The sequence below is a fragment of the Fusarium odoratissimum genome (assembly GCF_000260195.1).
Source record: "Fusarium odoratissimum NRRL 54006 unplaced genomic scaffold supercont1.1, whole genome shotgun sequence".
NCBI lineage: Eukaryota > Fungi > Ascomycota > Sordariomycetes > Hypocreales > Nectriaceae > Fusarium > Fusarium odoratissimum.
The window spans coordinates 544,302-571,204 of record NW_022158687.1 but is presented as its reverse complement, the minus strand read 5'-3'; the positions used below and the strand labels follow the sequence as shown (position 1 = coordinate 571,204).

General features: G+C 49.9%; 7 protein-coding genes across 13 annotated transcripts; 3 read left to right on the top strand and 4 right to left on the bottom strand.

Annotated features, from left to right (window-relative positions):
* Positions 1–1,743: 1,743 nt before the first annotated feature.
* FOIG_00213 (uncharacterized protein) lies at positions 1,744–6,193 on the bottom strand. 2 transcript variants are annotated; one of them, XM_031196229.1, is made up of 3 exons: positions 5,803–6,193; positions 3,152–5,329; positions 1,744–3,097 (listed from the first exon to the last, which is right to left on the bottom strand). In XM_031196229.1, exons 2-3 carry the CDS (start codon positions 4,009–4,011, stop codon positions 2,863–2,865), a joined length of 1,095 nt encoding a protein of 364 aa, XP_031071996.1. In that variant the 5' UTR covers positions 4,012–5,329; positions 5,803–6,193; the 3' UTR covers positions 1,744–2,862. The 2 variants fall into 2 exon arrangements, with proteins under 2 accessions (XP_031071996.1, XP_031071995.1); XM_031196228.1 differs by having other exon boundaries at positions 3,152–6,193.
* Positions 6,194–9,821: 3,628 nt separating this feature from the next.
* Positions 9,822–9,986, bottom strand: FOIG_00212 (uncharacterized protein; the record flags this gene model as incomplete). Its single annotated transcript, XM_031196227.1, has 1 exon — positions 9,822–9,986. The coding sequence occupies one exon, from the start codon at positions 9,984–9,986 to the stop codon at positions 9,822–9,824; it is 165 nt and encodes a 54-aa protein (XP_031071994.1).
* Positions 9,987–10,792: 806 nt separating this feature from the next.
* Positions 10,793–14,384, bottom strand: FOIG_00211 (translation initiation factor eIF-2B subunit gamma). Its single transcript, XM_031196226.1, has 4 exons — positions 13,959–14,384; positions 12,484–13,860; positions 11,001–12,422; positions 10,793–10,924 (listed from the first exon to the last, which is right to left on the bottom strand). The coding sequence occupies exons 1-3, from the start codon at positions 14,137–14,139 to the stop codon at positions 12,307–12,309; spliced, it is 1,674 nt and encodes a 557-aa protein (XP_031071993.1). The 5' UTR covers positions 14,140–14,384; the 3' UTR covers positions 10,793–10,924; positions 11,001–12,306.
* A 118-nt stretch (positions 14,385–14,502) lies between these two features.
* Positions 14,503–16,249, top strand: FOIG_00210 (uncharacterized protein). 5 transcript variants are annotated; one of them, XM_031196224.1, is made up of 5 exons: positions 14,503–15,142; positions 15,281–15,402; positions 15,451–15,556; positions 15,614–15,647; positions 15,697–16,249. In XM_031196224.1, the coding sequence occupies exons 1-5, from the start codon at positions 14,767–14,769 to the stop codon at positions 16,094–16,096; spliced, it is 1,038 nt and encodes a 345-aa protein (XP_031071991.1). In that variant the 5' UTR covers positions 14,503–14,766; the 3' UTR covers positions 16,097–16,249. The 5 variants fall into 5 exon arrangements, with proteins under 5 accessions (XP_031071991.1, XP_031071990.1, XP_031071989.1 ...); XM_031196223.1 differs by having other exon boundaries at positions 15,451–15,647; XM_031196222.1 differs by having other exon boundaries at positions 14,503–15,402.
* A 118-nt stretch (positions 16,250–16,367) lies between these two features.
* On the top strand, positions 16,368–20,187 carry FOIG_00209 (uncharacterized protein). The gene is made up of 2 exons (XM_031196220.1): positions 16,368–17,067; positions 17,122–20,187. The coding sequence occupies exons 1-2, from the start codon at positions 16,734–16,736 to the stop codon at positions 19,803–19,805; spliced, it is 3,018 nt and encodes a 1,005-aa protein (XP_031071987.1). The 5' UTR covers positions 16,368–16,733; the 3' UTR covers positions 19,806–20,187.
* Positions 20,188–20,317: 130 nt separating this feature from the next.
* On the top strand, positions 20,318–21,959 carry FOIG_00208 (uncharacterized protein). Of its 2 annotated transcripts, XM_031196218.1 has the most exons (3): positions 20,318–20,841; positions 20,892–21,453; positions 21,498–21,959. In XM_031196218.1, exons 1-3 carry the CDS (start codon positions 20,577–20,579, stop codon positions 21,691–21,693), a joined length of 1,023 nt encoding a protein of 340 aa, XP_031071985.1. In that variant the 5' UTR covers positions 20,318–20,576; the 3' UTR covers positions 21,694–21,959. The 2 variants fall into 2 exon arrangements, with proteins under 2 accessions (XP_031071985.1, XP_031071986.1); XM_031196219.1 differs by having other exon boundaries at positions 20,892–21,959.
* Positions 21,960–22,196: 237 nt separating this feature from the next.
* Positions 22,197–26,813, bottom strand: FOIG_00207 (uncharacterized protein). Its single transcript, XM_031196217.1, has 4 exons — positions 26,361–26,813; positions 23,204–26,304; positions 22,832–23,152; positions 22,197–22,783 (listed from the first exon to the last, which is right to left on the bottom strand). The coding sequence occupies exon 2, from the start codon at positions 26,185–26,187 to the stop codon at positions 23,497–23,499; it is 2,691 nt and encodes an 896-aa protein (XP_031071984.1). The 5' UTR covers positions 26,188–26,304; positions 26,361–26,813; the 3' UTR covers positions 22,197–22,783; positions 22,832–23,152; positions 23,204–23,496.
* Between the last annotated feature and the right edge of the window lie 90 nt (positions 26,814–26,903).

Below are 26,903 nucleotides of genomic sequence, written 5' to 3'. Positions count from 1 at the left end.
GTCCATACTTATTGGATAACAAAAAAGGTCCATATCTTTAGAGTCTACGGAGATCACGGAAGTTTTGTTCCTGCCTCCTGTTCCTAAGCCTCCCTGAATCGAATATATCGTGTCATGTTCCAGTACTTCCTCGTCCCCTCCCATCTCGCGTTGCACATCGGCGCCTCATCTCAGCTCATTCCAGGCACAAACGTCTCCTCAACGCCTCAATCCCACGGGATAGGGTCTGTGCAACAGTACAGAACCCGTGGGAACCCTTATCCGAGCTGCAAAACACACACGGCGAGAGAAAAAGGGTCCAAGGGTTTTGTGTCAGCCTTCATCTCAGCCACGGACTGTTATCCACTGACATCGCATACACTGAATCATCCTATGGACCACGGCCCAAGAGACACTACTAGACTCTCGAGATAATGTAGACACCCTGATACCCCATGCAAGTGACCCCTAAGCGCCTCAGCATTGGAGATCCCCTTCCCCTTGTCGGCACGGACTCGATCATGTTCAGCCTCATACAATAATCGACATTGTCATATCAGATCATATCATGGTCCCCTGTCTCTGTGCGAAATGTGAAAGTGTGTATGTCATCATAATTCCCCAATTCTTTCCCCTCCCTACACAACTCGTCACGATCTAGTTGCACTCATAAGGCAACTCTTACTAAAGACATGGCCGTAAACTGCCTGACCCAGGCCACTGTGGATGAAACTGGCTGCATACCTCCCTGTAGGAAGACTTTTCCTCCCTAATTCATTTTATGTATTGGAACTATTTATGCAACCCTCCTGACTCTAAACAACCCTTTTGACACTCGGAAACTCTAATAATTTCTCCTTGAGGGTGTTGTTCTCTTCCGATGGTCTGCCTGGACGTGCTGGCATTATCTACTCTAGTAGAGTCTTTCTCTCCACCACGGCCCGCGCAGTCTACAATAGCCCCCGGTCCAGTCCAAGAGACCTCTTTTCCCAATTTGGAATACGTGTATCCACAGTTTTTCTCAATGAATGAACTAACGTTAGATAGTAATCTGCTCCGCTGCGGATCGTGTCCAATGGCCTTTGCCGCTTACATGTCGTTGATCTTAGCATTCCTCGAGTCGGGAGGCAAAGACGGTTGACATTCCCTCTGCTAATATTGCAAATCAGAAACCGTTTGACATGTGTCTCTGTACCTCCCGCAATCCGAATCTTAATATTATTAGATCCAGACCCTCAAAAATCTCTGGCCGGATCTAAAAGCTCCAATCACATCTCCGCTCCCCTGTCTCAGCCACTATCGTTTGAGCCTCTTATTAGCCCAGAAATATCATATATCACATCCGACGTCCATCGGAGTGTCCACCGAGGCCCTAGAAGAACACACCACACCAATGCCTTGTCGACCCGTCTTTCTGTCTCTTTCATGTATGTACAGCACATCAAATCTGCCAGACCCAGAGCAGCGGGTGCTGCTACGCCGTATCTTGCCATCTCATATCACTCATCTCATCCTAATCTAGCAGAAGCAATGAGCCTGTGCATGTCCCTTGTCTGTGCTGGGACTAGGGTGCCAGGGTGACTCGCGGATCGGCAGGCGGTCCTACCCCGAGATCTGAGACATTATGGAGCTGTCTATCGGAAGCCAAAGCATCCATCCCATCCCATCCACTGTCTCTTCCGCTGTACTGCTCGCTCTGCCTGTCCGTGAAATGCTCCAATTCCGCTCTACGCTCGGGCCAAGAAGTCCCAGAAACTCTAAAGCCTGCCGAAGCTGAAGTCTTCTCTGTCGGATGCTGTCTTTGTCATATCTGATATCTTTTGGTTTCCTACTTTTCTGGGTATAGACCACCTGAAGATCTGCTTCTAAACACAAACTACATATCCTCAAGCCAATCAATCAACACGTGAATGCCTTTCACCCTTGCCCTGCACTATGCAATGCAATCTCCAGCTTTGTCTGTTTTGTCTCTCCACGAACAGGCATCACTATGTCCAGCTCAGCCATGTTCCCTGCGCCAGCTCAAAAAAAAAAAAAGGAATTGCTAATCGATATGTCACTTTCAAGGAGATCATATGGGGAAAGTCATGACGAAGGTGTTCATTTGACAGAATTTCTTGTTTCATTATCTGCTGCTTCAATCCTATGTCCGCCACCATATTGTCCCAGCCATTCTTTGTCCAGAATGTGGAGGGTAATAGAAGAGAAAAGAATAGCTAACCAAAAAAAGTAAAGTAAGAACGAATTCAACAAAATTCCTCAACACCGAGTAAAGAACAAAGTAAAGTAGAAAGCCTCCCCCCAAGGTAGAAACGCCCTTGCACCTTTGAAGTGGACCTAGTTGTGTGATAACAACTCCATCATGCAAATGCCACCCAAGTAAAGTAACAGTGAAAGTAATGTCAAGTCAGGTAATCCTTTTCCGCGTCTTCTCTTCAGACATAGTAATCATACAGACCATTACACCCTCGTGTCTCCTGTAATTTCGTTTGCTTTCCAAAAGAGCTCTCTTGCCTGAGTCTCTAATGCAGCGGCGTCGACCATATGACGGTCTGGCTGCAGAAATGCTGCAATTCCTTTCTTTTTCCAGCTCCGCTTTTCCGTATATGATAGTGTGTAGACGAGACAGACAAAATATGTATGTGTTTGTTGGGTATGTGTGTCTGAATGTGTGTGTGTATCTCCCCAATCAAGTTGAGCGAGTGCGCGGGTCTTGGTCTTGTTCTGCGTGTCTCATATAAGTGGCGCCCTTGGGACTCGACTCTTCCCTGTTCTCGTTATTCCGCCAGTGGCGACTGACGGAGTTCTCAAGTAAGGTACCCGGCCAAGATATGTCCATCAGTAAAAGTAAAAGTAGGTAATGCCAAGCAGTCAATGACAGGCTTAGTATTCTGAGCCCCGCTTCTCAGCAATCTTGGACTTTGAGGGCGCTCTTCGCTTCCTGCTTCGCTCCTCTTGCTCAATAACAGGGACTGCAGCAGGGATAAATTCAACTCCGCGGTTGCGGCTGTTGGGTCGTGCGTGTAGCTTGCGGTGGTTGTTGAGGTTATCTTGGCGGTTGAATTGGTCCTTTCCGCAGAACTCGCATGAGAAACGGTTAGGTCCTTCACCGTGGAAACTGCATTTTGTCAGTGAAAATGTTCATTTTTTATGAATCTTAGTAAATACTCACGTTTGCTTGTGACGCTTGAGATGCTCGTTTCGTCGGAAGGCCTTGTGGCAACCAGGGTAGTCACACTTGCACATGGCTCTTCGGACAACATCAACTTGAGCAGAATCGGGCTTGATCGATCGCTTCCTCGATGATCGAATCTGAGCTCGCTGAAGTTCAGCACTCTTCTGCTGGATCTCATGCACCATCAACTTCCTTTGAGCACGCATGCGGTTGGGAGAGTTGGGGTCATGAAGATGGTAGCCAAGAGGTGACTGAGAGTGGCGGTCCATATCGAAAGTGTCAAAGTCACTTGAGAGTTGTCTGTTAGGGAAGAATGAGATGGGACTATCGTTGGCACAAGACCATGATGAGCCGGTCTCGGCAGCCTCAGAGCCAGAGATGCTCTGGGTTGGTGTCATCATGAAAGAGGCGGGGCCCATTGAAGCATCAGGAGAGTACGAATACATGCCGAAGGAGTTTGATGGTGTCAATGAGCCCATTGATCCGTGGTGTGCCATGTTCATGTCCATCATGTGCTCGTACTCGAAGCCGAGTTGTTCTCTCTTCATGGGAGTGTTGGGGAGAGAGTCAGAGAATGAGATGTGCTCAGGCTCAGGCTTGACAGGGCCAAACATGAACTTGCCCATTGCTGATGAGGGAGGGGTCAGCTCTGCCCGGTGGGAGACAGAGTTGTAAGGGCCATCAAAGTCCATGTTGCCGAATTCATGAGGTGTTGATCGTCGAGATGTAGGAGTGAATGGGTCGTAGGCTGATGAGGCGGAGGAGAAGCTTGTGGTGGTGGAAGGGCAGGACATGGGCTGACTGCAGAGGCTGAAGGAGTCGTCCATGTCGAACCGGTAATCCGACTCGAACTGCATTTTGAGTATGAGAAGAAGTGTTAAGGAGAGAATAGATGAGTAAGGGATGGGATGTATGTGAATATGTCTTGAGTTGACCTCGAATAAAGGGTGAAAGTGTTCAAGGTTGGTCTCAAAAGGCTGTGAAGAATAATCAAGAGTTGAGTGAAGTTGTTCAGTTGTCTGGTGAGTGAGTCTGATCGGGAATGTTTTTTCATCTTTCGAGGACGGACGCCCTTGAAGATATAGAGATGAGGTGGAATGAGGTACGCAGCATCGAGCTGCGGGTCTTGAGACAGTCAAGCTGTTAACTCAACCACCCGTAGATCCTTGAACACAGCCGGTGCAGCTAGTAGGGAACCCGCGAGACACAGCTATGATCCAACACCCCCAGGGCAAGAATGCGAACAAGGATCGAGAGAAGTTGAGCAGTACGAATCGAGATCTTTGCTCTGAAGAGGAACAGTTCAGGTAGGGCGACGGGAGAGGCGTGATTGATCCACAGCTGAGCGAGTGGGTTTATTGCTCGCATAGAGTGAGTGCAATGTTTTGGATGAATTTGTGTCAGTTATGATCAAGCGTCCCTGGGGTTGTTTCGCTCAGCCCTCAACGCCCTCAGCTGGACTAGTTGCTGGCTAGTTGTACAGCAGCAAGAGAAGAGACCAATACAGACGTGGAACTTGATCCGAGAAGTTGAGTTTATGAAAGTGAAAGGAGAAGAAATACTACGCTGGCATTGAGTAATGCAGGACTCGGAGAATAGTGACAAAGTGAAGAACCAGAACAAAGGCACGTATAATGGCAGTCGAGAAATATGCTTGAACCAAGGGTCGGTATATGGGGGGTGCAGTATAGACTGGGATGGGGGCGTGTCATTAGACCACGTCCCTGACTCTGGGGCGGTTCCTCACTCGAATCCACAACTTTACGGACACCCCTGCAGCCGCCTAACCATGACCATGCTGCGGATCCCAGGGAAAAGAAAAAGGGTGTGGGTGTGTGATGCATCGGCGCCAACTCTCCCATTACCTGAAAGACTCGAGGTAAGTTGAGTGACTATATCGGTCCCTGCATGAGTTGCATGAACATAACCTCCGGGGTGAGAAAAGGCGTCACTGACTGGACTGACTGACGCCAGCCCTCCATGTCCATGTCCATCTCCATAATCCCATCTCGCACATGTGCCACAGGACAGGGCCTACCTGTCAATGTCAATGTCAAGGTAGATATGGGTAAGCCACGCCCAGAGCGTGGGAGCCTCTTCTGAGGTAATTGTGTGGGTGCCCCAGATCTAGTGTAAGGATGTACGGATGTACGTCCATATCGTCTCGGTCGGTCTCTTCTCATTCAGAAACTGTTAGCTGTCTTGCCTCCGACAGTTATGGATATCATCTCTAGGAATGATCAGGGCCTGGAATGGGAGAGAGTGGAAATGTCGCTCAGAAAGGCCATCAAGTGAGACAGGGCTACTGCTACTCCGTGTCGAGTCGAGGGGACCCAAGCCAAGACCATCAGAAGGTTCATGTTCCTGAGCGTGCCTGGATGTGTTACCTCTTGGGCGAAACATGACCCGTCCGAAAGGTCTTTTTGGTTTCCCCATATCTTGACTCCCTTGAGACTGCACAGTAGTGTCGAGACAAGACAAGACAAGACAAGACAAGAGAGCGGAACGATTAGTGGGATATCTCTCACTCGAGAGTCAAAGTGAAGATGTGGGTCAGCAGGAGAGAAGGTTTAGCAAAGGAGTACAGTGATTGAAGGTGATCTGGCCCTATTCGTGAAAAGCAATCACAGGCGTGGTGCAGGTCTCACCCAAAACGAAAGGGACCAGCGGGTGTTCCTGGCGATGGATGGGGCATCACTGCAAGAGCACGGGAGCTGTGTGCTCGTATCCGCACATTACGGATAGAGTTGAGTACATAGAGTGAGTGTAAGGAGTAGGTCGAGCAGAGTTTCTTCGTGGACCCTGATCCGATAAACGTCTCAGAGTGTTGATTTTTTTCGGCTGATGCTGACTCTGCAAACCAACAACGTGGTCATAGAAAAGCTCCATCCGAGGAGGGCTCCTTGTGATGTCATTGGACGGGAAGAGCTCTGTTGGCCTGCAGATCCACTCCAACCATCGGAAGGTCTGCTGCGAATGCAACTCCAACTGCACTGTAGAGCTGTAGAGTCGCATTGCAGCTTTACAAGGGCGGCATCGGCAATTGTTGAAGGTGTAAAGGTGCCGGGTGCTGGGTAACTCAGCCATGCCATGCCCAGGCCAGACCCAAAAAAGAATGTAACGTCAGAGCGGCTAAACTCAAATATCCATCATGGAGTAGGCTCGAGTTCACCTCGAGAAAATGGAGATATCGGACGGTAGCGGAGCAACCACGCTATCTATCCTTACAGTTCATATGCATAGAATACAAATTAAGTTCCCATTGACAGGTGAGCGTGGTGAGCCAACCTGGTTAGGACCCCTGCTTCGCCTATCGTATGAGGAAAGGAAAACAAGTTGCCTTGCCTGTCAAGTTTGTTCACTAAAACTACCTATTCTATTGTAGTCGCGCACGGTTCTCAATATGACAAAAGAGAGAAGAGAGACTGCCAAACTGACAGGCACAGAGAAGAGAATGGAACAAAGGGCATCCGTTTCGCTTGGAAGTGGTATTGTAATTGTGCCGAGGAGGGGGCTCGGTTGACCCTGAAAACTGATAACAGGACCGAACTCAACTGAACTGACTCTATCGATAGAGTTGAAACTCCTTGATCTAAGGAGTTGCTCAAGGAGATGTAATATAGTCAATAGTGTGAAACTGCCCTCCAATTCTTTATTTCAATGTCTCCGAGTTTATTATCCGCCGGGCATTGAATTATTCCTAAGGAGGGGTAGAGTTGAGTTGAGTAGCCCCTCTCAACCACTTGCCTTACTACCTCATCTTAGCTCTGCTTGGCTCATCAAGTCAAACCGAGGCGCACTATACACTCATGCTCCCTAGCCCCAGTAAAACGCGACCTGGACGCGTTCCCAGGCGTGATAAGGGAAGCTGGGAGACTGAAGTCACAACAAAGGGAAACAGTCCAGTTAGTGCATCGCGCAAGTGTCTGGTGCAAGCACTGACGCGAGGCTCGGGACGGTAGCTGCGGGGCCTACTTTCGCTCGCTACAGCACCTTACCTAGAGGCAGATAAGAGCGCAATGCCTTGGGTTGGGCCTGCGAATAGCAGTGTCAGCTCTCAAAGTGCCCCTAGTGCCGGGCGATCTTCCGGGGAGCGACCCAGCGATCCTCCCAAGAAATCAAATCTAGGAACGGAGAGGGGACAGGGGCCCTTCAGTGGAGGGAGCCATTGGAGGGAGAGGCTGTTTGGCGCTGGCGCTGGCGTTGGCGTTGGCGTTCGTTCATAGATCTGACTTTTCTTCTTCTATTCCCCACTGAAAATCAGCCAAGTTAGACTTATCGGTGCGGCAGCATTACACGCCCCCCGTCTTGTTATGCACACATATACACAGTTGAAGGCTGGTAAGACACCTGAGATGGGCTGGGCAGGGTTTTTCAGTTTGGTGATATATCGTTTTTTTTTTTCTTTCTGCTCTGCTCTCACTTTGGAAATGTGCAGTCACTTAACCTAGCCGAAATGGATGATGCGAGAGCTACTAACGCAATACGCAATGCCTCGGGTCGCTTGTTTGCTAAACGAACGGAATATGCCAGAGTAAGATTTCACCATCAATGCCCTTGCAGTGTCTGAAGCGGATGTTAGTAAAGTCTCCGCCATGATGAGAAACAAAGTGTTCATCATCATTTCTACTATACATATGCATCTCATATTAAGAAAACGTTGCAGTATTGGAGCAGTGAACGAATAGTGCGTGCAGCTGGTGGCATCATCTCATCTCATTTACACCATGTACAGGGCCAATTCCACTGCATACCCGATATCTGCAGTCCTTTCGTCATACGGCATCGTAAGTTACTTTTTTCGTCCTGTCTCTTTGCCTGCCCTGCCCTGCCCTGCCCTGCCCTGCCCTGCCATGAACTGAACTGGGCTGGTAATACCGAGCAGAGTAGCATCTCATACGGGCTCCCAGCGGGAATCCGAATGCTTCCATGTACTATCCACTTCTTCCCGTGCCTAGCCTCTGTCTAACTCAGGGCCAGGGCCAAAAGAGTGAGAGTCTGAGAGGGGAGGGGAGCACTTTAGGCATGCATACCAGGTTTTCCCCTGCTTCCCGTCTCCGCTAACTCAAGAGCTGAAGAGTCGAGGCCCGTGATCTGACAAACAAGAGCTCCTCCTCAGCTTACACAGATGGGATGGATCACCAAAGAGGCCCCTCCCCCCGCCGAGGAAAGGCCAAGCCCGTTATCCCAAAGGTAGATCCATCTCCGGCCCGGCTTTCCAGCGCCGTTGCTCCCGTAAAGTATACGAGCTCCCCAAAGCAAAAAGACTATGTGCTGTGCCAAGATGCTAGTATATGTGAAGGATTTTCGTAGTGTCTCGTGTGATGAAAATGTTGAATTCCCCGCATGATAGACCGTGAAGCAGATCTGCTGTTCGAGTTCCTTCTTCATCTCACATAATGGCATCATAGATTTATAACCTCATAGTCTCACCTGAGCTGCGGACACGCTTCCGCAGGTTGTCCTACCAATCAGAGTCTTGAGTGTCATATCAAGCGCCACAAGTCCCAGCAGCTGTCGAGACCTTGTGTTGGGGCTCTAAGTGATCTATCATAAATCCTGCCCACTCTGCATACTCCATAGGGGATGGTCTAATCAGACAAAAAGTGGTCTTGCGCAGTAAAGTCCTTCTCCACGCACTCGTCCCTCTGGGCTAGTGCCGTTGATGTACAGTTGGATTGCTTGGTTGGTAATGCCATATGCGAACACTAGGAGGCCCAATTGGGTGCATGGTGTTCCCTTGTGTAGAGCGCTTTGCGGGCACCGGGCCCAGGAATTGCCGAATTGACCTGGGCACTATCACTATCACCAACTTATCAATCTGTCAACTTGCCTTGGCCGCATCCCTTGACTCCCGTATCGAGTAGACGATGTTACATCTGCTGCCCATTCGGTGTTTGTCTCCCTCTGTTTACGGTAATCATACGCTATTGTTCTTACTCTCCCTGGTTGACAATCTATCTATCAGGCTAGTTATCAGACGATTGTAGCAGTATACCACGCACACTACTGTACCCCGACCCATAAGGAGAATAACGCTTCGTGTCTTGGCGGTACTGACTGACTGCTGTGGCTATTATTGTGGCTTTTGGAGGCTGCAACAAGGTAATTCAACTGGCAGCGGAATAATAACGCCAACATATTTTATCGGTATTCAGAAATGATTGACGTGCCCATACTCTTGCCGACGGCAAACTGAAGGAGCCTATACTCTCCACATCTGGTTCTCACTGTGACGGGCCCGTGGACAAACCCACATTCATCATGCCTGGGGGAGACCGGGCAGCCTTGGAGTGAGGGGCTCGGCCGGCCGGGGTCTACGGCTTCTGGGCCAAGGGTCCCGAAGCTGTCAGTCTCCGCTGACACAGTTACGTTAGCTTTTGTAAGCTATTCTGCCCTACATTGATCTATGTGAAGAATGTCATCCAAACTCGGTGGTATCTGTTAGTGCTCTCTATCTGGATAGCCTCCAGTCCCTTGAGTATCGTGGTCCACTTCCCTCGGTTCTCTGCGCAGCCTATATATCATACCAGCTAAGCCCAGGCCCCATGAGATCGCCGATGCACTCTACTTTCCACGATGCGAGCGACCGAAATGCCATATGGCACGTTTTTCTTTTTTGTTTCCTTGGGCTTGGGGTGCTCTGTGCTTCCCCCCCAGATCGAAGTTACACCGCAGCCGCTGTTACACCCGCCGTGAATCTCCCGCCATCTAGGTTTGTGATCTGACGGACGGCGGGCGGGAGAAGATCACCGTACTGGGGATAGTCAGGGGTCTGGAAAGCCAGTTTTTCAGGGCCTGCTCCCTGTAGCAGTTCCTGTTCCTGTTCCATTTTGGAGATTCTGTGGTCTCCCGAAACCTTGGCCCTGCGTCATCTGCATCTGCAGCATGAGGCACGTCAGGGTATAATTGACCCCGAGACTGAGACTCTTACACAGCATAAAGCAAGGTACGGAGGTTTTCCCCCGCCACAAACCAATTTGTGTGATTGTTTATCTATTCTCTGTCTCTCGCTCTGCACTCTCTCCCTCACAATGCTACCTTTGTCAATAGGTGTCACTGACTCTGTTTCGCTACCGTTTCTCGCCTCTTGACGAGACGGTCATGCTTACGGTGACATTCGCATATCAATAGCACCGGAATGCAGGCTCAAAACGACCGTTTTGACCGTTGGTAGCGTGGCATTACTTAACATACGTCGGGCCGGTAGCTAATGGCTCTGGCGTGGACGGTAACGCAGCCTCAAAATAATATCGACCTTTTTTTCTCACGGTGAATGGCACAATTGCCCTTTTGTTTCGACGGGAAAGATATTATCCAATGGCCAGATCTCGTGAATTCGCGGAAGCCAGAAATAAAGTTTCGCCCAGAACCGGAGCCGGGGTTGCGCTTGGCTGTATTAGTTCACTATCCACGATCTCCATTCCCTAAATGGAGTTCAGCTACCCGTACTCTAGTAAATCCCTCTCGCTTAATGGATAGACAGTTTCCGCGGAGCCGCTCGATTTCACGATGTTGACATTTTCGATTTTGATTTATGCAGCTCATGACTCTGACAATGGCCTTTCAAACACTAATTCTCTATATTCCATGTTCTAGAATACGCCTCGTTCAGTTGACACGATCGATCGATCGGCAGGAGATTTATTCTACCAATGAGGCTATAGAACATGTAGGGTAACTCAGGCTTAGGATGGTTTCAAGTAGCTACACTTCATAGGGCGTATATTAGAACAGATAAATCTCCTCTGGGCTAAATCGTCCCATACGCTTGGGCTTGTGTCAGTAGTTTAACAGACTTTTGTCATCAGTGACCTTGTTGGTGACATAATATTGTTTAACTTACTCAGTATGTGCTATGTCAGTCACCGCGCCACGACACCTGACACGGGTCAAGACAAGACAAGACGAGACGAGGCCAGAACATCTAGACTTGAGACCATTGAGCGAGCACAGAATTCTGCAGTTGAAGGGCGAATTAAGCATATCTGACGTATTTCGGACAATAAGCAAACATGGGGAAATTTGTAAATTGGATGGGAATACCATCAAACGTGGCTGTCAAAAGAGGTGCAGATTCTATCTATAGAAAAGCCGTTATGAAGCCACTTTGTTTCGTTTCAACATGGCAACCTAATCAATACAGCCCTGTATGAAGATCCACGAAACTCAATCTATGCATATTGGATCCTAATTTTTCTTTACTTTCTTAGTGAATAACAGCCTCTGCTTCAGCTTTCGATCTCAGTATATTCTCTCGATCTTCGGTGGGTGCGGCATACTATCTGACTTTACGACGAGCTGTCACTCCAGCCTTAACGAGGATTCGCGGTCAGCCGGTCACTGCCCACGCCCGCAGAGTGACTATTGTGATAGTCTTACGTTTAGAATGTCACTGCAAGGCTGGAGTATCCGTCGTGGTTTGGTCCCGAATTCCCTAGATAGGCCCACGCGCGCTTACGCGTATAAGGCAAGCGAGCCAACAGTGACACCTTTCTGATCAGCTATATCGTCAAAGCGTAGACAGAGAGGAACGAAATCTGAACACGCCCTCAATGAGTAAGTGAAGTGACTTGATTAGGGTGACAGTGCATTAGTTTCGTCCCGTCTTACGATCGTCGATCTTATCCCCAACCTCGACAGCGCTTCACATCTAGTGCTGCTGCTATTGAGAAAGTGATATCCCAAAGTTCTTGGTAAGGAACATCCTAAGGTGCAAAATCGTACGATTTCCCGATCGACAATGCTCTCCTTGCAGTGTTGCTGTTCGGACGAACGTGAAGCGAGACATGTTGGTAAGCTGCCCGCGAAGGATAGCTCGGCACGGTTGGTAGGTGACATCGTGGGTCTCAAGTCAGACGTTTCCCGTCAAGCGATATTGAATCCAGCATTCGCCTGTGAAACAATTCCAACTCATCGTATTCCCCAGGTGGCGATGGCACTTTGACGGGCATCCATTCGGCTTAGGCGTACCGGGGGCTCGATACTACCATGCGCTGTAAGGAAAAGTCTCGAACATTCAACACCACACGTGAAATGCAACCATAGTGGTGATATTGGAGGTGCGGGCAATAGCAGAGTTGGGTCGAAACAAACAAGCGAGGAAGTCTATTGCATGCTTCTCCGTTTATGGTTACATCCGAGATTCTAAGTTAATCCATCACTGCTTGCTCGGCGTCAGCCTCCATGTCCTGGAGGACTTCCTCCATCTCAGCTTCTGTGGCCTCCAAACCCTCAGAGCTCATGAGCTTGTTGTCCTTGTCCTCAGCTGTGCAGGGGTGGGTGGTTAGCGTGACGATCATCTCTAGGGTAGGGAAACGGGAACTCACTTCGAGCTTCAACGAGCAGATTCTCTTGAACCTCGCAGTCAGTCAAAACAGATCCATCTCCAATGACAGCTCTCTTTCCAATAATGCAACGCGTCAACTTGCATGCCTTTCCAACAACAACTCCTTCCATAAGTAGACACTGAGAGAGCTTGGCGCCCTCGTTGATCTGAGAACCGGCGCCGATCACAGTTTCTTTGATAGAGGTCTTCTCCTCCACAGTGACATTCTCCGCAATGAGGCTGTCCTTTTGTGTGATTGTTGTGCGTGCCTTAACGCCTTCAGGGTAAGCGATCTTCTTTGCATGTGCATATGGTGATGGTGATTCTCCGCCTGTCTCTTCGAGTGATGGAAGCTTGGCCAGCTGAAGTGAAATAGCGAGCAACAGCTGTGCCGTGTCAACACGACGAATCAAAGGAGCTGAGCTCCCGCCCGGGTGGACATAGGCAACGATCGGCGGGACTTGGAACGACGTCGACTTCTCGGCAGCTGATGGTTCGTCATCAACTGCAATACTCGGCACTGATGTCTCGGCAGCCGTGTCACCGTATGTGTTCCAATCACTCCGAATGTTATCTGGGGTGGAAACTCTGGAAGGCGAGCTGGGTCGTTCATCGTCCTTGGTCTCCTCAACCCGACCTTGGGCACAAGCACTCTCCAGATTCAACTTCTCGGCAAGACCGGATTGCCAGCCAGCCTTTGCCCACCATCCGACAACATCCTCACCAATACTCTCCATTCGCTCGTTATCCTTGACAAAATCGAGAACCCATCGAGGGAAGATGTAGATGTGGGCATCTCGGTGTGTGGTGAACATTCGTACGCGAGAATGGGCACGCAGCAAGCCGTGACGGATTGGAAGTGAACCCTTGTCCTCTGTCAAATCTCTCAGAGAGTCGGTTGGCATGGAGTACACCAGCTTTGACAAGTTTGAGAAGAGAGATCCCTTTGATGGTGTAACAGGAGATGAAGGCAACGGAGTTGTCGCAATGAAGTCTGTCTCCTCCTTCTTGACAGGTGCAACTGCCTTTGTATCATACCAAACGCCAAGTGCACCGCTGTGAACTGATCGATGGCCGTTGGAAAGCCTGGCAGTTCCAAGCATGTCTGTCAGACTAGCTGACTTGACCATCCATGATTGTAGAAGCTTGTCTCCTCCTAGTTCGCAGACCAAGTCACAAGGGAGTACGACAAAGTCACCAGTGATAATCTTCCTAATCTCTGGCAGCCGCAGGATCTCAGCAGTGCCTGTGTTTTGATCAAGATCTACTGGTGAGAGTATGTCGGGTCGCGGCAAAGGCAGCGCAGTTAGATGAAGGTTAGTGTTAAGAGCAGTTGAAATGGCCTCGGATGCTGTAGGAGGACAGACAAGATTTATGTCTAGTGGTTGTCAGTATGTATCCTTTCATAATTGGAGAGTGAGGAGCTATCTACGGATATACTCAATGAGTCACCCTATAGCACCAGACTTCACTGACCTGTGATGCCCATTCGATAGCAGAAATCAAGTGCGTACCAGACCATAGGTCGGTTTGCAATAGGGAGAAGGGCCTTGGGGCTCTCATCGGGGTTAGAGGTGAATGTCGGGAATGACGAGCCAGGCCCGCAAAGAATGAGGGCTTGAAGCCCAGTTGACGGCATTGATACAGCGTGGGGCATAACACCGCGGGGTTCCTTGTTGACTTGCTGATGCAGAGGTGAAAGATCTGAGATAGAGTCAACTTTCGGTAGAAATCCGCTGTGGCCTCAGTGTGTGGGTTGGTCTGTTAATGCCAACGCGAGGGCTGTTGTTGCTGTATGAAGTCGAATATGAAGTGAAGAGTCACTCAAATCCATTGCCAAGACATCAAAAATGTACATTCGTGGGGTGCTGTCCCGCCTGTGGCTGCAGCTGTGGCTGTTGTGATACACAGCCACAGAGCTCATTTCACCGGGATTCACGTGGACGGATTGGACCCGACCTCGGTACGGATTATTGGATAGTCCCCCGCAATTGAGCCCCTGAAACGCTGAGCTCTTTGTCGGCCCTCGGGCTGCTGACCCCGTTGTTGCTGGGGTAGATGGCTTCAGCTCCACTGGCTCGTTGATGCCGATTACACCAACCACCGCGTATTGACAAGAATCGGATCTGGCCCCAGACTTCGCTACTTTAACGGCTGCGCCAATATCACGCATTGGTTCAAGAGTTACAAATTCACGACACTCGAATTGCACGAAAAGGCCCTTTGCGCCTGCTGCCATTGGCGTCATCACCTCCACCTAGCAATGCGACAGTGCGCCGCGTAAATGTCGCCCGATCACGGATCGTCGCGGTCGCGACGGGGAGTTTGGAGCCACTGGGTCCCTCTCGCAGTTACACTTACAGTTGCTACTGTAGGCGTAGCTGCTTGGGTTTGGAGTCAGCGAAAAGACGGAGACGACGAAGACGACCACTACGGCTTAGACTACGGCAATCAAGCTCGCGCAGGTGATAATCAACCCCACGGTTCCCGAGACATCAATTCGCGCGATGTTCAAGGCCCCGAGAAACCACCACGACCTGATGGCCAGAGCCATGGAATTGCGCCCGCGGACGAAGATGCGGCCGGCGGAGGCTGGGGCTCGCGCATGTCTGGTGCTCTACGGCGAACACCGAGCCCGCAGCAGTTCTTTGACTCGACAGGTAAGACTGTGGCGGCTGGTGTCGCAGCTGCGAGTGCAGCTATGGGCAAGGCTTTGGCTAGCATTCGCGAGGAGGACAAGAGCCCCTTTGACGATACCAACCCCTGGCAAGAGGAAGCAGATGCTAAGAAAGAACGAGCGCCCGCCGATACGTCGTCACCACTCGTCGGCGGCAATAGGCGACGCAAGACGGTTGCGATTGTGGTGTCTGCCGAGACAGGCGCCGTGCCTGAAGAGGAGGATTCGTTCCACGAGCACGCTGTAAGTTGATCAGACTGTTCTCCGAGGTCGCGCACTAACACGCTCCAGTCTATCCTCTCCCACATCCCTCGAAACATCGATCACTCCAAGGTTAAGCTATTTGTTCTGATTTACGCTCCTGGTTTGAAGGAACCTACTATGGATACTGCTACTAGTAACCTTCCGCCAACTTCGCTGAGCTCTTCATTTTCTAACATTGGACACGATCAAGTTCAAACCCCAGCTGAAGAGTCAAAGAACCAGCTGTATGCTTTACTTGCGCTGTTGAATCGTACTGTTGCTGACAACTCGTAGTGAATCCGCAAGCCCTTCTTTTAACTCCATCTACTCACAGGCTCTAAGTTTGGTCGAAAAGGAGACAATGGTTCTCCCTTTCACTACACCTAACGGCCACGTTCATATCCTGCGACACCTCCAGCCAGAAGTCATCTATCTCCAGAAGGCTCTCTCTGGTCAGGATGGCAGCATCATCACCACCCTCCAGACCTGGCTTCGACATGACGTCATTCTGGTTGTTGGAGCTGATGGTGGTTCTGGTGGATTGGCAGATAGTGAATCCGAGGCCGAGAGGGCTGGAAAGAGCCAAGAATGGTGGCAGCGTCCTGAAAGAGTTGGACGGGGACGTGGAGTTGTGGTTGTTGATAGTATGAGGCTGAATGATGATTGGGCGCGTCGAGTCCAGGGCCAGGAGTGAGACTAACGCGTCTTGCGCAATCTGGCACGAGATACCATGAGCTTTGGACTTTAGTATATGCTATTAAGGGTTATTTACAGACACGAGCACGCGTGTATTTATTCAATGATTTCATCTACCTTATTTTAGAAAATATTGAATTTTGTGTGCAAACCTTTTACGCCTTTTACTTTTGCGATGATGCGCTGGTTCAAGTCCCATCACGTGATGTGGTCTTCCGTAATCGAGCCGACCTCATCCAAGGGAATGCACCCGTGATACAGCGACAAGGCGTGAACCATCATCGAATTAATATCCGACTCCAGAGACAACGCAACGAAACCAACAAAGAAATTGACGGCTCTATTCTACTTGAAAAATCTCTCATGGACCATCTTCTTTGTTCTCGATTCGCGGTTCTTTGAGATACTCGCGCCCCTAACGTGAGACTACCGCGGCCAACTCCGCATCATCCATCAAGTCGACGTGTGACAAGTCTATTCCCATCAAACCAACCTCGAATCTCGCATCGTGCCGTTTCGCTTATAATATCTATGTTTGCGACCTAAGCAAATATTCCCTCAAAGTCGAGCGGACCACATCGGCCGAGATATCGTCATAATCGCTAGCCCCCGCGGCGCAGCGCGACCACAACACGATGGCGCCAGTTGGACCTATAGTCCATCAAAATGTCGCCAACAAAGTGAAGCGCCCAGTCCCTCCTGGAATCCAGACGAATGGCGCTATAACATCCTCAAAATCATCACCATCCCCATCAATGTCGGCAAAGAAACCTCCGCCGAGTGCCAAGCAGCCGCCGCATTCGGCGAGCGACAGGGCCATTACCGCATCAACCGTCCGACCTGTCAACAGAGCCCGACGAGAAACCGCATCGCAGTTGCAAGGCCGGCACTCTAGGAATAGTGCTGGTCTACGATCAGCGTCATTAGCGGCAGACCACTCCAGTCATGACGCAGAGCCTCGACCCTACAGTATGCGATGTTCTGACCTGTCGTATTGTTGCGAATAAACTAACAGTAATGAAGTTGTCACAGACTCCTATATCCTGAACAAATTCGCCGGCCGACCTCCCTCTCTTGTCTGCCATCTACACACAACACATTTCCGATTCGATAACCAAGATGGCGTGTTTCCGTACAAGTCACCAATGAAAATATTCCTCGATCACGTCAGAAGCCGGACGATCCCCCATGATCTTCTTTCCTATTTTACCGAAGCCGGTGTGCCATTCTATGATGGTTGTCTCATTGTTCAAGTTCACGACCACAAGTCTCTTGCGCAAGCGAAGAACGTTGCCAAACCCACAAAAGGAAAGGGTTCCGTGATGCCGTCTTCCATTCATAACTACAACCAATGTCTTACACCATCGCCGAATGTTCCTTTTCCTAAAGAGGGTTTGTCAAATGGCGATGGAAGCTCAAAAAGTAATGATGTGGCTGAAAAGGAAAATGCTCCTGTCATGCCAGCACCAGAGGAGCAAAAAGACAAAGCGACCAAGCCACGGGTCTTTACCATGGTGCTCCATCCGACGCCCGAAAGTTTACAGATGGACCTGTTAATAAAAGCTTCTACCCCGCGAGGACTGGGTGATGGCCTTGGCCAACCCCCCTCCACACCAATGTCCCTTATTCCCCCGACACCTACAGCTGGCAGCATGCCGCCACCAGCAAAACGCCAGAAGCGTGAAAAGACAGAGCTTGACGGCAGCAATATTTATGCTGCAGAGGGACAGATCCTGTTGGCAACAAACGCGCCATTGGTGCTTGAGCCTACTAAGAATGTGGAAGAAACAATTATCCTCATGGAGGCAATGAGCCACCCCAAGCATGCAGAAGCTCCTCCTCAGCCCAAAACACGCAAGCGAACTGTCGCCGAGATGGCTGCGGACGAAGCCGCTGCTGCAGAGACGGAACGCTTCATGCTAGTTGCCGACGAGCGTCTTGCACCAAATGCGAATGGAGCGCAGAATGGTGGTGCAGCAGATGGCGATGCCTCAGGCGGCGCATCGGCATTCGAGCCTAGATTCGAACGATTCAAGGTTTTGGCTGACATCAGTCGAGAACATGCCGAGAAGAAGGAACAAGAGAAGCTCAAGCAGCTGGAGAACGACAGGAAATTGCAACAAGCGAAACAGCAACAGCAGCAAGATGCGGTCGCGCTGGCCCAGAAGCAAAATGCCGAACAAGAAAGACTCCGACGGGAGGCTGCTGCGAGAGAAGCCCAGATGCGACAGGCTGAAGCTCAACGACAAGCTCAAGCTCGCGCCCAAGCGGCGAATCAGAACAGCCAGAACAACCAAAATGCCCAGAGGGTCAATGGGAACCAACCACAGCACGGCCATCCTCAGAACAATGTCGTCACCAACGGAGTCAATAACGCAGCTGTGGGAACGCCTCAAATGGCCAACAATATGCCTCCGCAAGCACAACCCCGCTTCCAGGCTCAGATCACTCAACCACCAGCGTCTTCTCCAGTTGCTGGCCAAGGTACCCCTCAGCATATGTCGTCCCCTATGGTCGGCAGCGTCCCAATGCAGCAGACCAACTCTGGCATGGCAAACAGCCCCCCTCGGCCGTCTTCTGTCGTGCAAAACCCCGCAGCTATGTCTGTCCCAATGGCTCACAACATGTCTTCTAGGGGTAGCCAACAGAGCCATCCCTCTGGCACCCCAAGAATGCCTCATTCAACGCCCAACATGGCACAAGGTACTCCGATCAACAGGCCTGCCATGGTGGCAACCCCTCGTATGAGCCAGGCAAGCCCTCCACCAGCTATGATGGCACAGAACTCGCAACCTGGTCAAGGCATGATGATGAATGGCCAGGGCATGAACCAAATGAACCCGCAGTATGCGGCTCAATTGGCGCAACAACGTGCCGTGCAGCAACAGCAGCAGATGGCCATGCAAAACGGTCTTAACAGTGGCAACATGAGTCAGATGAGCCCTCAGCAACAGCAGATGATGCAAGCAATGCAAAGGCAATTGATTGCTCAGCAACAGGCACAACAGCAAGGTAACATGATGAGCCCTCAACAGCAGCAACAGCAGCAGCAGATCGCGGCCCAATATGCCCAGCAAATGCAGAACATGTCGGGCAACCAGATGCGGCAGTTCACTCCTCAAATGCAGGCACAGTTCCAACAGATGATGCGCATGAACCAAGTGAATGGCCAGATGGGCAATAGTCCTATGCAGCGTCAAGTCAGCGGGCAGATGATGCCCAACGGCATGAACCTGCAAGCTTTCCAGGCGATGCAGCAGCAACGACAGCAGCAGCAAGCCCAGCAACAGGGTAACATGATGAGCCCTCAGCAGCAGCAACAAGCCCACCAGCAGCAGGCTCAACAACAAATGGGGCAGATGGGGCAACAAAATCCAATTCAGGCGCAAATGCAACAACAGGCCAGGCTACTTTTTAACAGGATGATGCCAACGGTAGCTCAGAAGTATGGTGGCCAAGAGCTTATTCCGCCAGACGTGATCGAGAAGATGAAGACGCAGAGCATGGGGCAAGCTCAGACTCTTATGCAAGCGTCAATGGCACAGCGGCGACAGCAACAACAGATGATGATGCAGCAGCAGCAACAACAGCAGCAGCAGCAACAGCAGATGCAACAACAGCAGATGCAACAGCAGCAGTTACAGCAACAGATGCAGCAGCAAATGCAGGGGATGAATGGAATGATGGGCGGTCCCCAGGGAATGTGATGTCGCGAACGAGACCTGACAAGATAATAGTGGACAGAATTAATGTCACGGCAGACAGGAGCAGAGGATTGGAACCAGGTGGTCGATCATCAAAGGAGTTCAGGTTGGACCAGCATGCTATTTTTACACGGTTTATGAGTTTGGGCAGATTTATACCCCACGGAAAGTTTTCAATTCAGGTTCAAGGGTTTCTTATTCGTTTGGCTGTTTGGTTCTGGTCAAGGTAATACAGTGATAGATGTCGCTGTTCTTGGTGTTACGGGTTAGGTTGGAAGAAGGTATTGATTGATTGCATTATTATGAGAGATGGTCTATTATAGCATTGTCTCTTTTACGAAGCCCGAGAATTGACCACGAATAAAAAGAAAAGAAAAGATAGTATTACCCCGGGATTGTAATGATATTGCCAAGTGGTCTGGCCGGGTGACTTGTGAGTTTTGAACACAGTCACGTGCTTGTGGAACTGGATTTTCTACCTCAGGCGGAATGACACAACCGCCAAGACGACAGGAGCTTCATATGACGCTAAGCAAACCCGCGATAGCTCAAGGCAACGTGACCAATCCATCACATCACACAGCACAGCACAGCACAGCTTGATTGCTTGTTCTAGGCACGCGCTCGTAGTCTATTCTATCGAGTCTCTTCGTTCGTTTAAGCTGACACGGCCCTTTCTGATACTGCCACTTCATCCGTAATTTTATCTCGATACTATCGACTAGCACCCGCCTCTCTATCAAACTTCTGCGTTCTTCTATCAAAGTCTTCTCGATGCATCGGCCGGATCTATTGGCTTTTCTACTGCCTCTGCTGGCAGCCCCAGCTTTTGCGGCGGAAACTCTAGACTGCGGAAAGATTCGCGCTGATGGACATACTTTCGATCTTTCTAAGCTCGGTGGACCTCACTCGGTCGTGACGACGCGGTTCAAGCCTAGTCCTCCCGAACATTATAACACAACTTATACATTAGATATCTGCAAGCCTTTGAAGAAGAAGGGTGGCAAGAAGGACGAAGAATGTCCAAACGGCACTCGAGGTGTGTACAAGATCTACAAGGGCCAACCGAGTCCTGACTAACAAATCCAGTTTGCGGTATTACACACCTTCTCAAGTCTGGCGAGAAGGAGACGGATGAGATTACGAATGTCATCGCGATCGCAGGCAATCTCGAAAACGTTGGCGGCTCTCGATTCGATGCTACACCCACGCGACTCAAGACAAGCGACTCAACTTCCGACAAGGATAAAGAGGGCGTGCGACTAGTCCTCACAGGAGGCAGAGATCCTCTCAAGGGTGACATCAAGAAAACCGATCAAAAGGCCATCATCGAATTCCTGTGCGATCCTAAAAAGGAGGGAACAGAGGGCGAGTGGGTTACTTCGGACCAGTACGAGAAGCGAGCGGACGACGATAAGAAGGAAGGGGATGGTGATGATAAGGATGATGGCGAGTCTATGATCGAGCACCAGCTGAAGCATGACAATGCTTCGCTTGTCTGGGATAGCTTTGATGTTGAGGAAAAGGCCAGGGTTCTGCGCTTGACGTGGTACACTAAGTATGCTTGCGAAAAGTCAGAGGACAACGGCGGTAGTGGTGATGATGACAGCTCAAGCTCCCACTGGGGCTTCTTCACCTGGTTCATCATTATGTGAGTACCCAATCAGCTTCATGAAGATTTCCTAACAAATTTAGTGCTTTCTTGGGCATCGCCGGCTACCTCATCTTCTCATCCTGGATCAATTTCACACGGTACGGCGCACGCGGCTGGGATCTTCTCCCCCACAGCGACACCATCCGCGATATTCCTTACCTACTCAAGGACTGGATCCGCCGTGTTCTCAACACCGTGCAGGGAACAGGAAGTCGGGGAGGATACAGCGCGGTCTAGGCGTTTTTGACAGCATGTGTATCGTTATAGGTCTGGGCTGGGCTGGGCTGGGCCGTGTGAGGAAATGGTACGGCGCTCATGCTAGTTGTATCTAGCTGGAATTGTATACATAGGTTGAAATTCGCGGGTTTCGGTTTTCGTATCAGTGTTTAGATCAAGATGCTATCAAGCAGTGTTATAAACTGACTCTGACTGATGTTCTATGCCAGTGTTTATTGTTTTGTAGGTAATAAGTTATCATTGAACTGGTGGACTGTGAGCCGTTGTATTTGATTTGTGTTGAAATTTGTTCTTAAGATGAAGAATAGCAGACGCCGCTGTTTTTGATACAACCAGCATTGGGCGACGATCAAATGGAACTGCCAAGGCATTCTTTTATTGTAGTAAATAGTGTATGTTCGCGGAGTATCCAGATAATGCAATCAGCCATACGTTCTCATTATTCGATATCATCGAAATCTCAAGCCAGCTCTAACACAACTCTAACACAACTCTTACCAAACCCTCATATCTCTGCCTAGCAGTCTTGATATATGCCAGATCTCGCAATGTACACCACGTGGATCTCAATCACCGTATGGGAAGTATCATACTCGCACCGCCTCTCCCACGTCCTCCTCTCCCACGTCCAACACCAACAAAGCCTCCTCCAGCGCTGACCTCCATCTTCCTAGCCAGGTTATTCAGCTCCTTTAGCAGACAACAAGCCGCCACGACTCTGAAACTCTCCAGCTCGCCTGTTCCGTGGTACACTATTGGTGCAAATTCCTTTCTGATACATGCAACTGCTACACAGGCCCAGCATAGCTCTACGACGTCTTCTCTCCATCGCGAAGGAGCTGCGTCCGCGTCGGTGGCTGTGCTAAGGGTTTCTGCGCCGTCGCCTACACCGCGATCTCGGATCTGTTTGACAATCCATGTCATGATACGGTCGATTTCTTCTTTCAGTTTGATAGATGAATCACCCTGGCGGCGTGTTTGGGCACCGCGTTTGTTGAGGATGAAACCGCAGAAGACTTCGACTTCTGTAAGAGGCGCACGCGGATTTTCTGAAAAGTCCCACATCTTGCTGGTGATAGTCGACTCGTAACTTAAACTGTTAGCACGTTAAGCTAGCGAGAGGCATATTGCAACTTACAGGCCTCGGATCTTCCACGCCTCGTCGGACCTGCGTGTCCAATCGACGTCAAGTTTATACTTGTTTACCTCGCTTTCAACAACGGTTAATAACTGATCCCAAACAGAGGGCCCAGCTGTGTTGATAATCCGATGGATATCTTCGTCCCAGATCTTCTTTTCATCCACGTTTCGATATAGACGACCGAGGATTTTGTCAGACTCATAATACTTTGCTTTGTAACGAGCCATGCCATCGTCGGCGTTGTCATCTTCATCGTCGTCACGCAGATGAGCGATCTGTCCCTTTTCGTACGTCTTCAGAGGCGGTGCTGCTGCAAGGCTGCAGAATATGTCAGTATGTTTCTATAGAGCACTGGTGGAAAAGATTTACAAATCAGGACGGAATGGTGGGTTCTTGGGCAAAGCTTTTACATCGACTGGAATACCTGTCTTGGAGAAGTCGACCGCTGTAGAATGCATGCCTGCCAGCGAAATGCAGTCAGGGTGCGTAGTTCCCTGCTCATGATAATCTGCCAAGACGACATGTCTTGTGGCAATCATGCCCAAGATATCAGTTCGCATAAAGTCAACGAAGAAGTCGGCAATGTCCTGGGGTTTCACCGGACGATCTAGTGGCTTTGGCTTAACTCTGGGGTAGTCTGCTGGTAAGAAGTAGTTATCGGGTCATGCATCTGGGTCCCAGATGATGTTGTAGAGATCACCGTCCAAGTCTCCTCCACTCAGCATACTGGGCAAGTCACGTTTACCCTTCTGGCTGAAGGCGATGCAGTTCTGTAAGCTTCGTAGAGGATGTCCCTGTGGAGGTGTGACCTGATTGACGATCTGGATGTCTCCTGGATGAAGAGCAGGTGAGCGTGTGACAATGATTTGACCATCTTTGAGCGTTGAGTTGATGCGACGACCTCTGTAAACGCCATGGGTCTTGTCGTATGTGACAAAGACTTCATCAGCATCTAGGAATCCTGTCTCATCCATGACGCCAAAAAGGGTCACTCCTTGATCAACAGGAATGCGCGCTTTGTGCTTCAGCAATCTCAGTTCTCGAAAGACGACATGTTCAACCGCTGACTTGAGGAATTTATCCCGGCGGTAGTCAATGCCCATCTTCTCCAACTGCTTGACCAGCTTGGGCAGCCCCATGTTCACACCGATGGCCTGGTAGTCCAAGAAATAGCTCGTGTTGGTCGCGTCAGCTGTGGCATTGCGCAGTATGTCAAGTGCGTTGTTCTGCAGTCTGAAGAACCAATCGTTGGTTGTATCCATATCTTCCAAGATCTTGATCATCTGGCGGTTGAGGACCAGCCGTAGAGGTTTAGATGAAGCGTCGCAAATACCGAGCTCTCTAAGATCGTCACTTGGAAACTTCATCATTGACTCTTGTCGAATACAGAAGACTCTCCCTTTGAGTCGGGTATCGAGAGAAAGCATTCCCTTACAGCCACCCCACCGGATCTGAAGACATGTTGGTGCTGCAGCTCGCATCGACAGATAGGGCCAAATCTCTTCCAAGGCTTCTCTGGAGATCGTTCCGACACCGTCACTGAATACACGTGTTCCATCGTCAGACTTGACGTCTGGAATGAACCGATGACATATACCAGTCTCAAAAATTGAGATTGCATATGGTGTTTCCGAGAAAGCTTGGCCGATTCGTGCTGCACACTTTGCCGGAACTCGAATCTCGCTGAAGTCTCCAAGGGCTTGTAAAATAGCTGCAGGAGTCTGGCGCTCAAAATTTGAATCGGTGAAAGGCGCAGAGAACCAAGCGGAGTGAGAACGAAGAGATGAATGTGAGAAACCTAGGAAATCAAACTTCCGGCCGGCAATGGTGATCCCCTCATCCATGACATGTCGGAACCGGGCAAAGATTGGTTCGTTATCAACCTTTGGATGAAAGTTGAGGTCCTGGCCATCTTCTTCGCAGAAGAGGACGCGTAAGAAGTAGTCATTGTTCTCGTGATACTTTCGCAACACCCTGTTCTTGCTGTCGGGCTCGGGACCAGAGAGAAGAACACGCGTGGGCGTCACCATAGCCTTGAAGATATATATCTGATGATCTGGAATCTTGACTCCATAGATTCTGTCTCGCTTAGGATTCTCCGCCCTGGCCTCATATTCTTCATTCATGATGCTGGTCATCAATGTGATGACGTTCAGCTCATCGGGATCCGTGCCAGGACAAGGGTAGGGTATCTTCTGATGGAGACCTTTCATAGCATCTGTGGTGACGGGAGCAGCAACTTGATTCTCTTTAGCATCCTTAATAACCTCTTCGAGAATTTGCAGCAGTCCTATGCCGCTCGCAGGGTTGATGTAGTTGTTCCAGACCAGAGCTTGGACTTGGAAGAGAAGAGCGAAGTGAACATTCCCTGATGCCAGAATGCGCTTAGCCTTCTCTGTGAATTGCTGGCGGCCGAGGAAATGGTTGCTCTCGGGTTCCATGTATGACCACAGAACGGATGGGAGATCGTGATAGGTGATGGCGAGAATATCTCGATGTTTCACAGAACGGAGGACCTCGTTCATGTCGTTTATGGAGGCGAAGAAGATGCGGTAGACGAGACAAGATGCCGAGTATTCGCGAATCAGTCCCCAATTGACCAGACCCTGTACTCGTTTCCACTCCTGATTTGGGTTATCAGATTTGTGAGGCGTGTACATCTTTGGCGGTTCAGTCAAGACCAAAGTGATGGATGCATCATTGCGACTAGCAATGAGATCCTGAATAGTGTCGTTGTGAAAATCCATACGATACCCATCTTTGTTATAGACAGTTAACCACTGCGGCATGAACTTGCCAATAACATCTCTGGGCAGCATCAAACTGTTGTGCTCAACGAAGGTGATGACCTGTAGGGGACCACGAAACGTGTTGCCGCCGCAACTGATGCCGATGATACTAAAGGCTTTAACCGGAGCTTGGCGGTCTTTAGTGGTGGTAGCCGCAGCGGCAGCGGCAGCAGCAGCAGCAGCTTTTTGTTGCTTCTTATCGCGTTCACGCTTGAGGTGTGCGATGGAATGCTTGTCGAGTGCGCGAGTACTCTGCTCAACAAACACAGCTGTCTTGAGAATGTGGAGGCGTGGAGTATCCTTTGGTCTGAAGTTGGTCTTGAAAGGATATCTCGGGTTTATGTTCTCCTTCTGCGATTCGTTGTGACGCTGTTGTTTGCCATGTCTTTCAAGAAATGAGTAGCCATCGCCGGGGTTGAGGAATTTGATCCATGCTTGAGGCCTTCTCTTTGGCTTTTCGCAATAAAAGTCCGTGATGTTCAAAGCTTTCATAAATGGCATGAGTTCTTGCTTGAAGCTCTCTTCTGACAAGTCCTGAGGGACATTTCGACAGAAGACCTCCATTGTTTTGCGAGCGAACGAGGCCGCCGGCGTTGAGTGATTCAACAACTTTGCGCACCAGTAGAAACAGAAGAGCAGCAACAAATGTGACTCGGATATACGTGATATAGGATGCGAGGTCTGAAAGCTATTAGTTTTGTTGGTTGGCACGTCTGCATGTGGCGGTTGACTCTCACCTGGGCTTCTTAGCGCATCCCCATGGACATTGTAATATTTCAAGAGGCGGGCAACTGAGTTGATTGGCGGCGGTGTGTACGAGATCGAGTCCTCAGTATCGCTCGATGTGGATAGATGCAGATTGTGATATCCGATGGAAACAGTAGATTGGATGAGCGGGATGCTTCATGCAGGAGGCCGACTGCTGATATATCCTGGTATAATATACAGTGCCAGACAAAAGAATGAGAGAGAAAAATCGAGAGAATGAGGGCGGGAAAGAGAAATCCGAATATATCACAGCACAATCAATGGCTTCGTAATGAAAGAAAGTGCAGAAAGTCAAAGCACTGCTCAGCACCGGCATAGACAATGTAACATCGCAACTGCAGGCAGAGGACTATATACAAATGCCCTAGAATGACATGGCACAATATTGCGCTGCCAGCCCTCATCTTCACAGTTTATTCACACAATAGATCGACTTGATGCTAAGTTAGCTGCTCACACTCCGCTAGGTCGCGATGGCTTCTCGGTGTGCTCCCGGTGTGGACCCCCGTATT

Bases quoted from the DNA above. Each gene is read 5' to 3' on its own strand.
- FOIG_00213 (XM_031196228.1), bottom strand. From the start codon at position 4,011: ATGCAGTTCGAGTCGGATTACCGGTTCGACATGGACGACTCCTTCAGC. The intron at 3,098-3,151 runs GTGAGTATTTAC...GACAAAATGCAG, and splicing joins CTCAAGCGTCACAAGCAAAC to TTTCCACGGTGAAGGACCTA.
- FOIG_00211 (XM_031196226.1), bottom strand. From the start codon at position 14,139: ATGCCCCACGCTGTATCAATGCCGTCAACTGGGCTTCAAGCCCTCATT. The intron at 13,861-13,958 runs GTCAGTGAAGTC...GACAACCACTAG, and splicing joins CTATCGAATGGGCATCACAG to ACATAAATCTTGTCTGTCCT. The intron at 12,423-12,483 runs GTGAGTTCCCGT...ACCCCTGCACAG, and splicing joins TCTGCTCGTTGAAGCTCGAA to CTGAGGACAAGGACAACAAG.
- FOIG_00210 (XM_031196221.1), top strand. From the start codon at position 14,767: ATGTCGCCCGATCACGGATCGTCGCGGTCGCGACGGGGAGTTTGGAGC. The intron at 15,403-15,450 runs GTAAGTTGATCA...AACACGCTCCAG, and splicing joins ATTCGTTCCACGAGCACGCT to TCTATCCTCTCCCACATCCC. The intron at 15,648-15,696 runs GTATGCTTTACT...GACAACTCGTAG, and splicing joins GAAGAGTCAAAGAACCAGCT to TGAATCCGCAAGCCCTTCTT.
- FOIG_00209 (XM_031196220.1), top strand. From the start codon at position 16,734: ATGGCGCCAGTTGGACCTATAGTCCATCAAAATGTCGCCAACAAAGTG. The intron at 17,068-17,121 runs GTATGCGATGTT...ACAGTAATGAAG, and splicing joins CGCAGAGCCTCGACCCTACA to TTGTCACAGACTCCTATATC.
- FOIG_00208 (XM_031196218.1), top strand. From the start codon at position 20,577: ATGCATCGGCCGGATCTATTGGCTTTTCTACTGCCTCTGCTGGCAGCC. The intron at 20,842-20,891 runs GTGTGTACAAGA...TAACAAATCCAG, and splicing joins ATGTCCAAACGGCACTCGAG to TTTGCGGTATTACACACCTT. The intron at 21,454-21,497 runs GTGAGTACCCAA...TAACAAATTTAG, and splicing joins TTCACCTGGTTCATCATTAT to TGCTTTCTTGGGCATCGCCG.
- FOIG_00207 (XM_031196217.1), bottom strand. From the start codon at position 26,187: ATGGAGGTCTTCTGTCGAAATGTCCCTCAGGACTTGTCAGAAGAGAGC.